At 48.1% G+C, this 13,696-nt stretch overlaps 1 protein-coding gene across 5 annotated transcripts in view; it reads right to left on the bottom strand.

Moving 5' to 3' along the window:
* Positions 1-2,815: 2,815 nt before the first annotated feature.
* The window catches only part of LOC119186791 (venom metalloproteinase antarease TserMP_A), a 142,171-nt gene continuing 131,290 nt past the window's right edge, over positions 2,816-13,696 (bottom strand). For 4 of the 5 annotated variants that reach the window (XM_075872030.1, XM_075872032.1, XM_075872029.1 and 1 more), the window contains 2 exons: positions 5,665-5,844; positions 2,816-3,022 (listed from right to left, as the gene is read on the bottom strand). In XM_075872030.1, coding sequence (XP_075728145.1) covers positions 2,939-3,022; positions 5,665-5,844 — 264 coding nt within the window. In that variant the 3' untranslated portion in view covers positions 2,816-2,938. The remainder of the gene's footprint in view (positions 3,023-5,664; positions 5,845-13,696) is intronic. The other variant, XM_075872033.1, reaches the window with a different exon arrangement.

A 13,696-nucleotide genomic window follows, 5' to 3' on the forward strand; every position in this document is an offset into this window, starting at 1 on the left:
GAAGCATTCGTCCGTCCATTCGCTCTTGCTTCCGTCCGTCCATGCGTCCGTCTGTGCGACCGTCCATGCGTCCATCCGCTCGTCCGTGCATGCGTCTGTTCGTGTCTCCGTCCCTGCGTTCGTCCATGCATCTGCCCCTGCGTCCGTTCATGCGTTCATCCATGCATCTGTCCGTGTGGCCGTTCATCCATCTATTCAACACTCCAAGTACCATCATCTCGCATCTTTTCATCGTATATTCCCCATATAGAAGCACCGCCATCCAGCGGACATTCCAAGGACTAAATGAGAGGTGGCACACGCACACTTTTTTATGGCTTGCGCTTCGGGTCTACTTCCCACCTTTAACCACCTCGAGTTTATGGTATATACTAGTTCACTGTATTCATGGCACTAGGACCCAACGCTCACTAAACCTTTTTAAAACCAAGGAGGTTACGCCCAGCGAGTATAACGTATACAGCAACCTTTCCCTGTCAGATAGTGCTGAATGTACCATACGAGCACACGCCGACGGCAACGAGCATCGGCAACTACAAATCTGAATTGATATGGCTTTGATTATAAAACCATCGCTTTAGAAAACACCTGGTGTCTTTCGTTAAGCAGCTGGCGTCTTCTTTTTGTTTTGCTTTAGAAACATCTGGCGTCTTTTTGATTTGCTTTTAGAAAACATCTGGCGTCTTTCAATGGTTTATTTGATCAATCAACGGCGTTTTGAACAAAACTTTTTTATTGTTTAATCACGCACAGGAAAAATCTTAAGTGGAAGCTTTTTGAAATGGCAATTGCAGCTTTTTGCGACGAAGGCATTCTTTCTTTCGGTACCTCGCCCCTTGCGTAAATCGCGCACAATTGTTTAACGACGCGCCGGCTCGCAATTAGGCTTGGATCATCACCCCTACATATCCTACGCTTACGAGCCCAAGACGAATCATTTCAAGTGGTGCTGCGAAGACAAAGGAGTTCAGAAAACGAACCCAGACAATCGAAGGAAAGCCGCATCCCGGAGTCGTCGCCAGTCGGCATGACGACGACAACACTGAGATCATTGGCATTATCGTTATTAGCACATTCTTACTCAGCGCCTGTGGCATTGCCTGCGTGATTGTTGGACACGTCAAATGCTGTTGGTGTAAAAGGCAGAGTTCGTACTTTGCTCGGACAACTCTAGCATATAAAGGTAACAAGAGAAGGCCACATCTGGAGCTTGAAATTTTGTAATTGGTCCTTCAAGAAATATGGGCTCTTACAAGCTCTGTGAAAGTACGTAGCGTCTCGTACCACGCCAGAGTGACGTGACTGTGAGAGAATGTGTGTGTGTGTGCAGTTTGTCGCTGGTTCATTTTTTTAAACACGATAGTCTCTCTTGGGGACCTTCGACGCAAAAATTTTGGTCTGTCTGTCTGTCTGTCTGTCTGTCTGTCTGTCTGTCTGTCTGTCTTTCTGTCTGTCTGTCTGTACATTGTCTGCTTGTCCACTCTTAACGGCACCGGATATTTGAAACGGCTCACCCCACCCGCAGCGCCCACAAATGTTGCTCAAGGTTTAACGTTCATGCTTTTGCAATTGCCAATTAATAAGCAATTATTGCGCAAGTCTGGGGCACCATAACAACACGTATATATTCTGCATGTGAATCTTCTACTAGAAAATGCATACATAAGTATCTTTAGGGACCGTAGCGCTTATCACGCTGCGCTGGCCATGCAACGCCTGCACGAAATGGTGACTGTTTTCAATGCTTTGCCAAGACGCGATGGTGGTGGCACCTACCCGTTACCTTGCGTTCCTCACCTTATCACCTCTGAGACGGGCGTGCACACTTGTCTCAGAGCCAGGCGCTTCGCTTTGCAAGGAGACTGCCAGATGGCGCTCACGTCTCACGTGTGACGTGACTCGATGCGCTCGTTCGCCTCCGCTGCACGATCGAGGCACTCTAACGCAGCGCCTCCAAAATACCATTCACCGATTTTCTTGCGCAGAACATAAAATAATTGTTCACTCTCTCCACACTCAAAACTATCGTCTTTCGACGACATTTGCAGATTACATGCAGATACGGGGCCAAATTATTTTTCCTTACAATACTTCAATCTCATTCATCCCCCTCCCATGCGAGAGGTAGCAGATCAGTTGTCTTAAATAGGTTGACCTCCGTGCTTTTCTTTCTGAATTTCTCCTCTCTTGACTGCCATAAATAAATGACAGGTAATTAAGGCGAAAGCCTTAGAAGCATCAGAAGACGCAGAAATCAACCACCAGTTTTGGTGTCAGCGTAAATCTGAGTGATTGAAAATCGCCACGTGATTATTTTTATACGACATGATAGTGACGCGGCAAATCACAGAAGTTTGCAACATAATCAGAAAATCATCGTGCCATGACGCAACGTGACTTCACGTGATGACGACCTCATGCGGAATCATCGCTCGGGCAAAAGTGGGCCAATCTTGGTGGCAATTGAAAGCCACGTGAGGTGAAAAACGATTGAGGCGCTTGCGGTTTTGAATAAAGGATAAAGAGCAAAATTATAATAGGTACGGAAACGTTTAAAGCAGATGGATTAACACAATTTAATGAGAAGAAAAATTACACCAAAGAAGCGACTTTCGCCTTCTGAGTCGTCTTATGCGAATTCACAAGAGACCACGTCTTGTTTTCACTTTTTATTTTATTGTGCAGATGGCACCTGCTCGTCATTCTCAAGTAACGACCTCCAGTATGCACGTGCCACTTTCGCAGAATAGTATATGGTTGCTGTCGTATTTCAGTACAACAAAACAGAACGAATGTGGGGATATCCAAACGGCTCGGTTGGTAAAAACAAACATTTTATTAGAATTGTTCAGTAGTTCCTAGTTTCGTGCTCTTACAGCACAAATTTCGTATCATTCGATTCTTGAAGTTGTTCTTCGTGAAAGTAGCAGAAGTAATGTCATGTCTGGAATGTGCGGTTAGTATGATACATTTCATAGATTTCGGTCCAGTTATGCTCACCACAAACACCTCGCCAGCACGTCTGTAAACAAATGAAATAGAGTATTAAGCACGATAAGCCTGACGGTAAAAGTGAAATTCATAGAACGGGGGCAGCGGCTAGGATATAAAGCTTGATGCTTTTTTTTAGGTCATTCCATTCAGAAATTTATGAAGCAAGCCATTTGTTCGCTCAAATAAAAACATTATACCTCATCTAGCAGTAGTTACAGCGAGGCTACGATACGCAAAATCAGTCTCGCGTCATTTAGTAAGTAGCTGCGAAATTCTACACTATTAGCCTTAACTGAAGCAGAAGGTTAAATTCAAGTAAACACATGTATCTAGAATTTCAAAAGTGAAAAAATTTTTAGGCAGGAGAAGCGCAAGAACAGAAGCAGTGAAAGGACCGAAACGTGCAAGACGCTGAAGTTCTGGTCTGCCACCGGCTGCGTATATTGCACTTCTGATGCCGGAAAATGCCGCACCAACTATCGCACATGTAGGACCTCAAAATTGAGCTGCTTGTTTCTACAAGATCGATTCGCTGAATTTGTAACCACGGAAGTCTATTTACGAGCTATTATTATTATTATTATTATTATTATTATTATTGTTGTTGTTGTTGTTATTATATTTGCATACACAGATACACAAAGACACAGAGAAAAGAGGGAGAGAGCAAGCTGGCAACTGCCACTTGGAGGGGCACAACGCCTGCTCACTCTTTCGGGAGCAGGGAAGAAACAGAGGAAACAAAGATTAGAGGGGCGAAAGAGGGAAGAAGATTAGGAAGAGAGAAAAAAATGACGAAGACTTGAAAAAGTATGAGTAAAAAATACAAAGAAACCATCTATAAACGGGCGGCCAGGTCCGTTTGGTTCATAAATGTAAGGAGAGCTCGGTGAGCTTGGTCGCGTCGGGAAACACAACCGCTCGGAAAGAGGTAGTCGTCTAGGGTCGTGCACTTAAGTCCTAGGAATTTACATTCCTAACGAATCAAAGAAACATGCATCGGCAAACAACCACTGATTTTGAACTGCCGAACTTCGAACAGGTAAGAAAAAATACAAAGGTGCGGACAATTTCCTGCTGCTGAAACCACATGAACCACCGCAGAAGGAGGGCAATTCGACTGCTTCGCTAACCGGTAGACCATGGAAGATAGCGCATTGGCACGTTCCACGAGAGCCATCGCAGACAGGCTTCCGTTCATGCGAAGATTTATTTCCTTGTATGGTATCCGCGGATGTTTTCGCAGCACATTTTAGTTGAAAAGCCGTCGGTGACCGTAGGTCGACAAAAAAAAAAAGGAGCCCACTCAGACCCACTCAAGAATAATGTTTTTTTTTCTCTGAGAGAGCACTCAGACTCAGTCTTACCGAGATTTGCGAGATTTTCCTTAGCCTGCATCACTCAGACTCTGACTCAAGGCTTCAGCAAAGCATGAATAAACCTGAATGACTCGACTGATGCATCTATCAGCGTGATATCCTCAGCCTGCATCACTCAGACTCTGACTCAATGCTTCAACAAAGCATGAATAAACCTGAATGACTCGACTGATGCATCTATCAGCGTGATATCACCTCTTTTGATTAAGGTGGCAACGCTTGTTACCGCAAATTCCTTACGTAATTGATACTCGGCAATATGCATTTTGATCTTCTACCTTCAAATGCGAGTTATCAGTGATTTCAATCCAGCAGTAAAAACATTTTTTTAATGAAAGATGCCCGACGCACGAATGTTTTTATCGAGAACTTTCCACTAAAGAGTTCGCGTTTCTCCCATTTCATGCCTCTGAACATGGATTCAAAAATGCTGTTGGCGCGTGTGCCCATATTTGTGTGCACGTTAAAGAACCTCACTTGGTCGAAATTTCCGGAGTGCTCCACTACGAAATCTCGCATATTTATGTGATTTTCGGGACGTTAATCCCCACACATCAACCAAATAAATCAATGCCTCTGGTCAATAACATGCAACGATGCCACACGAATGTTAGTTTGTTCAGATGTGTCAATAGACTTGAGTAAAAATGTGAGCCGCCACAGGGTTGTCAATAATGCTAAAGCTGGGTAGACCAGACCATAGGTCGGCAATGAAATGTGGAGGTCACACAGGGTCGTTCAAAAACTATATTTTGTTCTTAGCGCTTATTGGGGCACAACTTCCCTAATACTTTGTTGAACCAGAAGCACTCGGTTTCAAACTCACCAATTTATTACTCACGTGCACTTAGTAACACTTAGAGTCATGGCTCAATACAAGCCTGACTGAGTCGACTCATGAGAAAGTTTGCCGATCTGTGACTCAAGATGCCAAACTTAAATTTTCCACGTTTCATTTGACAGGAACAGAGAAGCGAAACCTTTCCAAAGGAATTTCAGATGTCACCGTGAAGTTACATGCACTGCCACTGTTAGGTACACATAGTGGTAGGTCAGTGTTCTATTTGGAACACTTAGTACCACTAAAAAGCGCAATGTGTAATTTACATAGGTGCAAACGCGCTAATACAGCAATGCGATTGCAATGATAACTTCAATGGTAGTCATGGTTGTGGTTCAGTGGGAAGTTTCGGGGCTGACATTACATGTTGGTTGTAAACACTTAAATAGAGAATCTCAACGACACTTCCTTCAACCTAGTGAATGAAAGTGACAAAGGTTTAACGAGTACCTTGTTCTCGCCACACGACATTGCTTCTAGCAAATTGTGCTCATGGCACTCCTTCGGGTCTTCATAATTATAGTCACCCTCGTAAGCACTCGAGTCATCAATAATGAACTCCCGTTCTTGGATGACGTCAAAGTTTAACTTCCAGCAACACTGTATTTTGCATTTTTGGTAGTCACTTCCCTGTTTGTGGAATAGGAAAAAAAAATAAATCAGACGACATGACAAGATGTGCTTGGCATAATTATTATAATAATGCAAATCGAAAAGAAGTCTTTTCACTCACTCACTTACTTACTCATAGTATGCGCGGCATCGATGTCAAAAAGGAGATAAATAAAAAGAAAACTGTGGACAGCCCGAGTTTATTTGAACGCTGGGGAAACGCAATGTACTCACTGTCCCCGTATTTCTCGTTTTGAAGCATTTCTTTCACGACTGTATCTCGGGGTCAATACCTACTTTTTGCTTGTGTTTCTCTTATTGCCACTTTGGGATTTTTCTTATTCGGTTGCCATTTGGCTGAAGATGATATGTGGGATTGAATGTCTCAAAACCACCATCAGATTATGAGAGACGCCGTAGTGGAGGGCTCCAGAAATTTCTACCAACCGGGGATTCTTTATAATTCAACCAAATCTGAGCACACGGGCCTACAGCATTTTCGCCTCTAGCAGAAATGCAGCTGCCGCAGCCGAGATTCAATCCCGCAACGTGCGGGTCAGCAGCCTTAGCCAATAGACCACCGCGGCGGGGTTGCCATTTGGCTGCTATGTCTGTTTTCTGAATTATGACTGAGCCGTCGAAGTAGTTGTTCTTCATCTGCTTGCTCCGTCCTGATGGCGGGATCTTCACTTTGTAGATACAGCCATTCTAGAGCGAGCGCAAGCCATCGTTTTCGGCAAGCCTCCTCAGTGGCGGCAAACAAACTACGAAAATTCTTTGTATATTCATAGCAAGCTATACACATACTTTCAGATGTTATGCTGTTTGCGACTCCAACTGAGCGCTCGCCGCCTAGCGGCCGAGCCTGGAAACGGCGCTAACAGGTTGAACCGTGAAACAGGATGTGTTATCACGTCACCTGCGTTGAGAAGCGGCCGTATAGTTCCCTTATTTTCACCATTCCGCACGCGGGAGTCAGAAAAAGAAGAAGGCGACGTCGAAAGACAATTTCAGTGTGCCGCAATGTTTGGCATCGCGGCGGGAAGAAGGCAAAGTATCGTTCAATCACTGCCCGAAGGATGCAGACGACACACGACGGAGATAGGCTTAAATCAGGAACTTGCCCATTGCAAAGATGGCGACGGACACGACGGTAGTTTGTTTTGATCAATTCGCACGCGACGGCCTAATTCTCTTCGGTGAGCACACTACTAGTTAGCGGGTGTAAATTATCAATATTCGGGTTTCTCTCAGCGTGGAGTATAGTTCATTCACATAAGCACTTTAAGAAATTCGAGGTGGTACGTGTGCGAGTTCATTTTTCTCATATGCTCGTTTTCTGCGCAAATCCTACAGTGCTACCCCTTCTGCATTTGAGCTGCAGTAATCCTTCCTCTGCGGACATTTTTTTTTACTTCGAACGGGTGTATGTATACACGCACACGAACGCGCGCGTGAAGGTGACGCGTGCGTGTATGTATGTTCGTGCGTATACATCAAGTCCGTGCATGCGTAGTGTGCATGCATATATCTGCTTTAAATATCAACTATACTGCCAACACGAACAAACGAGTGCTCGGAAGCGCACGGCCTTATTCATTAGAGACCTAATAACATAGATTGGGGAATGAAAGCATAGGAACACTTAAATTTCAATGTAAATGAGGATTTGTCTTATCTCAAGATAGAGTGGCCCAGGCATAGCTCCATTCTGTCATTAAGTGAACGGCATGTGTATTCAACTTTTGACAGGACAACGGAACTCAATGGAATCGGCAGCACGAGCCGCAGAGTAGTTGCCTCGAAAACTGTTAAGGCCTTGCCTGTACCAGTGTAGCAACGCAGCGCAAAAGTGCTAACACGTTTTTTAGAAGCCTGCTACACATGAGCAGTTGCTTTCTTCAACCTCGGGCTCACTAGACAGCTCCTTCAATTTGAAGTAGGCCTGATGGAGTTGGTCGAAGAGGCTCGATGTTTGCGTGCACAGCGCAAGTGTTTCTGCTGTTTCTTTAGGAAAATTCTTTATGCGTTTGAGAATGAGGTGGTTCGGAGACAGCACTCTTTCGCCGCGGACGAAAGAACATGATTCGACGCCGCAATCAAGAAACTTCAGCACAGCGCCAAGCAATTAAAGTGCCGCGCTGACCGTGCTAAGCGCAGCCATCTTTGTTTTTTCGACAATGCCCGCACACGGAGCGTTTGAAGGAGTTGCGAATAAGCATTTAATGGACATTTGGGATGTGCAGAGAGAAGAAGAGAGAATTTAGGAGAGAAAGGAAAATGGCCCGAATCTACATGTTACAATGTAAATGTCGTCGAGAGATGATAGTCTTGCGTCTGGAGAGAGTGAACAAAACGTTTATTTGATGTTCTGCGCAAGAAAATCGGTGAATGGTATTCTGCAGGCGCTGCGTTATAGTGCCTCGAGCATGTGGCGGAGGCGAACGAGCGCATCTAGGCACGTTTGACACAGGTGCCATCTGGCAGTTATCTTCTAAAACGAAGGCGTGCTGCCCGAGGAGAAAGATGCGCGCCAGTCTCGGGGGTGATAAGGTGTAGAACGTAAAGCGACGGGCAGGTGCCACCACCGTGACGTCGTAGCTAAGGTCCCTAGATGAAACAAGTTTCCAAGGTAGCGACACCTTTCCCTTTCCTCTTCGCCTACGTTCCTGAAGCGCCCCCTAGAAGGTTTAAAACTTTCATCCAAAAGCGAATGTTTGGGTTCCGTTGCTACGGTGAATAGATGTAAATGAAACAAAATGGAACGAAATAAGACGTAGAATAAACAGTTACCTTTATGAACATAAACGGCACAACACAAGAGCAAGCGGGATGTGCGTCACTCAACCGGCAACGTTGTGCAGCTCTATACTTTACACCACTAGCCATGGCGTCTCGCGTAGTACATTTTACACGGAGGAAGAGACATTTTAGTTCCACGGCTGCGGTATTTCATCCAGTTCTAACTAGTCCACTTCTGCGATTGTGTTTCGTTCATGCTGTGACACAGTGAACGTGCTTCTTGCTGGATCCTGTAAGTGGCCACAGGGCGTGACGTTGTGACGATTGATTACAACCGGCTTGTGCACACGCAAGAAAAAAAAAACTACGACCAGACTGGTACGAACACTCGTCCAGCAGCACTGCGATGACGTTTTTTTTAAATGTGAAAATTTGGACAATCGTGATGCCAAGTGATTCTGATGCGGTGCTGGGAACTTCCTGAAAAGTGAGAGTTCTACTGGTGAGGTGTCTCGAAGCAGCACGTTTCGGCTCAAGCGGGAACTGGTCAAGAGTGAAATGTTTCTGAAGGTGCGTTGATTACAACCTACAGCTGCTCTGTATACGTGCATACCCACATGTACTTGTACCAACTAGAATGCACTAGACACGCATTAGACGCGCGCCTGGCGTTTCAATAAAAACTGACAAGTGAACTCGCTTCGCAGATCCGCGTCGACGCACGTTGACGGAGTTGCACGAAAGCATTCGCGTGAAATGGTTCATAGTTGCACTTCATGGTGCGCTTCATCTCGGAAAGCAAGCATGAGGTAAGTTGAAGAGAGCGAAACCATTTTCTGTTGTTTACGGCAACGCAGCATTGCTGAAAAACGCAGATGTTGCATTGAACGAGCATGGCGAAACAATCTTGGTCGACTTAGCGCACACCGAAACGCTCCTCCTCTTCAGTTTATGTTCTGGCTACGATTTTGTCTTTGGCCATGGCGAGAATCCGGCTGGAGCCACATGCGCATGCGTACTCGTTTTGAACCTTTTGAATAATAAATAACACCACCAGCCTTTTGCAAGATCACGTGCAAGTAATGCACCAATTACAGACGCGGATGGCAGAGAAAAAGAGGAGTAATCGAGAGAGTGAGGAGGACGGCTCCAGAACAATGAGTGACGCTACCTTGTTTCATCTAGGGACCTTAGTCGTAGCAAAGCGTTGGAAACACCTTTTAGATGCGGAGCATCTAATACTCGAGGCTTGTATTGCGGCGCCGTCCGCAAGCTTCCTCCTCCTCCTTCCACCATCTGTGCATCCCTTCCTCCTCTACACACCGCGCGCGCTTCACTCCTCCACCATCTGTGCATCCTTCCTCCTCTACACACCGCGTGCGCTTCTCCTCTTCACGAACATTCGCTAGGTGTATAATGTAGCGCGCATGCGCCGTCACGCTTCGAGAACATCGGCAGCTGACGCGCGCGCATGCGCCGTCGCGCTTCGAGAACATCGGCAGCTGACGCGCGCGCATGCGCTGTTGCGCTTCTCCCCCTTCTCGAACATTCGACAGCTGACGCGCGCATGCACCGTCACCCACCATCTGTGCCGCGCGCGCTTCTCCCCTTCGAGAACATTCTACAATTCTCCTGATTCTCCAGTGGGACGCCGTCGCGCTTCGAGAACATTCAACAGCTGACAGTGCATGCGCCGTCGCGCTGTATGATGTCACGAGGTTGTGATACACGCAGCACTTGAGAGGAAGCACGCAGGAGTCAGGGCGGTGTCAGGCGAACTGTTTATTGGGCGAACTTATGCCCAGCAAAACAGGGCCAAACACAACTCACAGCAACAGCGGCGTGAACAGTCGTCGGCCGACGAAAAAAAAAAGACCCCCAGTGGCGCACTGCGCCGGCTTTTTATACACGCGTCGTAACGCGTTCCAAAGTGGCATACAAGATAAACGCGGCCTGCGTTGCGCTTAACAGAAAGTGATAGCGTCTTCCTTCGTAAACCAAAAGAACCGCACGTGTCACTACCCCCCTCTGAAAAAACATCGTCCCGATGCTAAAGACAGAACATAAGAGAGAGTACATGCAATAAATTACATTAACAATGCGTCACAGCTAATCAGCGCGCGTAATAAGGTTTAAGTCGCACCACGTGTACAACTTCGGGTCGTGCACGGCGTCGTTGGGATGACGTTAAGCCATCGGGCACGACCTCATAGTCCAGTTCACCACGACGTCGGACTACCTTGTAGGGTCCAAAGTAGCGTTGCAGGAGCTTCTCAGACAATCCCCGTCGTCGTATCGGCGTCCAGACCCAGACAAGGTCACCTGGTTGGTATTCGGTGTGGTGTCGTCGAAGGTTGTAGTGGCGCCTGTCGACCGTCTGTTCGCTCTTGATACGCAGGCGACTAGCTGTCGAGCTTCTTCAGCGCGATCCAGGTAGCTGGCGACGTCGAGGTCTTCTTCGTCGGTGCCGACCGGTAGCATGGCGTCAAACGTCGTTGTTGGGCTCCGTCCGTAGACGAGCTTGTATGGAGCAAACTGCGTCGTTTCCTGCACGGCCGTGTTGTACGCGAAGGTTACATACGGGAGTATGGCATCCCACGTCTTGTGCTCGACGTCCACATACATGGCCAGCATGTCGGCGATGGTCTTATTTAGACGCTCGGTGAGGCCATTCGTCTGTGGGTGGTACGCGGTGGTTCGGCGGTGGCTTGTCTGACTGTACCTCAAGATCGCTTGCGTTAGGTCAGCCGTAAAGGCCGTACCTCTGTCGGTGTTGAGGACCTCGGGGGCTCCGTGGCGGAGGACGATGTTCTCAATGAAGAACATGGCGACCTCGGCGGCAGTGCCCTTGGGCAAGGCCCTTGTTTCGGCATAGCGGGTGAGGTAGTCAGTCGCTACGACAATCCATTTGTTGCCAGAAGTTGACGTCGGGAACGGCCCCAGTAAGTCCATGGCGATTTGTTGGAATGGCCGTTGAGGTGGTTCGACGGGTTGCAGAAGTCCGGCTGGCCTAGTTGTCGGCGTCTTGCGTCGCTGACAGTCTCTGCATGTTTTTACGTAGTGGGCGACGTCGGCAGCGAGGCGAGGCCAATAGTACTTCTCTTGTATTCGTGACAGTGTGCGGGAAACACCAAGATGTCCGGCTGTCGGGTCGTCGTGTAATGTTTCCAGAACCTCTGGACGTAACGCTGAAGGTACCACGAGGAGGTGGTCGGCGCGGAGCGGCGAGAAGTTTTTCTTCAGGAGGACGTTGTTTCGCAGGAAAAACGAAGCCAGTCCTCGGCGGAATACTTTCGGCACGTCGGCGGTTTTGCCTTGCAGGTAGTCCATGAGGATCTTGAGCTCCGGGTCAGCTCGTTGGCGTTCCGCGTAGTCGTCGGTACTTATGGGTCCCAGGAATGAGTCGTCGTCCTGGTCATCCTGGGGCGGCGGATCAACAGGGGCGCGAGACAAGCAGTCGGCGTCGGAGTGCTTTCGTCCGCTCTTGTAGACGACGGTGATGTCAAATTCTTGTAGTCTGAGACTCCACCGTGCGAGGCGCCCTGATGGATCCTTCAAGTTAGCTAGCCAACACAAGGCGTGGTGGTCACTCACGACTTTAAAAGGCCTGCCGTACAGGTAGGGGCGGAACTTTGATGTAGCCCAGATGATGGCAAGGCATTCCTTTTCTGTCGTGGAATAATTGGCTTCTGCCTTCGAAAGTGACCGGCTAGCGTAACTGATGACCCTTTCAAGTCCGTCGGTCCTCTGCACGATCACGGCGCCGAGCCCTGTGCTGCTTGCGTCCGTGTGAATTTCGGTGTCAGCTTCTTCGTCGAAGTGCGCCAGTATTGGCGGCGTTTGCAGGCGTCGCTTTAATTCTTGAAATGCCTCGACTTGCGGCGTTTCCCATTTGAAGTCGACGTCGGCCTTCGTGAGGTACGTCAGTGGCTCGGCGATCCGCGAAAAGTTCTTCACGAAGCGCCTGTAATAAGCGCAGAGGCCAAGAAATCGGCGTACTGCTTTCTTGTCGGTGGGTGCAGGAAAGTCGGCTATCGCAGCTGTTTTCTGTGGATCAGGGAGCACTCCCGACTTGCTGATAACGTGGCCAAGGAACAATAGTTCCTCGTAGGCGAAGCGGCACTTTTCTGGCTTCAGGGTAAGTCCCGAGGCTTTGATTACCCGAAGAACAGCTTCAAGGCGCCGGAGGTGCTCGTCGAAGTTGGAAGAAAATACGACTACGTCGTCCAAGTAGACGAGGCAAGTCTGCCACTTCAAGCCTGCGAGTACTGTGTCCATAACCCGTTGGAACGTCGCAGGCGCCGAGCAAAGACCAAAGGGCATGACCTTAAACTCGAATAGGCCGTCTGGTGTTATGAAGGCAGTCTTCTCTCGGTCTCTCTCGTCTACTTCGATTTGCCAGTAGCCGGTTTTGAGATCCATCGACGAAAAATACTTGGTGCTGTAGAGTCTGTCCAGAGCATCGTCTATCCGTGGGAGGGGATACACGTCTTTCTTCGTGATGTTGTTCAGGCGACGATAATCGACGCAAAAACGTAGGGTTCCGTCCTTCTTCTTCACCAACACCACGGGTGATGCCCACGGACTCGTAGACGGCTGAATGATGTCGTCACGCAGCATTTCGTCGACTTGTTGCTTGATGGCCTCGCGTTCCCGTGCAGAAACTCGGTAGGGGCTCTGACGGAGCGGACGGGCATATTCGTCGGTTATGACGCGATGTTTCGCGAGAGGGGTCTGACGAAGCCTCGACGACGACGAGAAGCAGTCCTTGTATTGGTGGAGTAAGGCTTTGAGCTCCTTTTGTTGCTGCCTGGAAAGGCCTTGATTGACGTCGAAGGCAGGCGCGGACACTGCTGTCGACGTTGCGGCTCCCTGAGAATCAGTGAGGGCGAAGGCATTGCTCGCTTCCACAAATTCGCTTAGATGTGCTACCGTCGTGCCCCTATTTAAGTGCCTATATTCGTTGCTGAAGTTCGTCACCATTACCTTGGCTTCGCCGTTATGAAGCTTGGCTATGCCTCTTGCGACGCACATCTGACGGTTTAGGAGCAGGTGCTGGTCGCCTTCGATGACACCTTGTAAGTTGGTAGACGCTTTGGTGCCGACGGAAATGATGACGCTCGACAGT

The sequence above is a fragment of the Rhipicephalus microplus genome, chromosome 8, assembly GCF_043290135.1.
Source record: "Rhipicephalus microplus isolate Deutch F79 chromosome 8, USDA_Rmic, whole genome shotgun sequence".
NCBI lineage: Eukaryota > Metazoa > Arthropoda > Arachnida > Ixodida > Ixodidae > Rhipicephalus > Rhipicephalus microplus.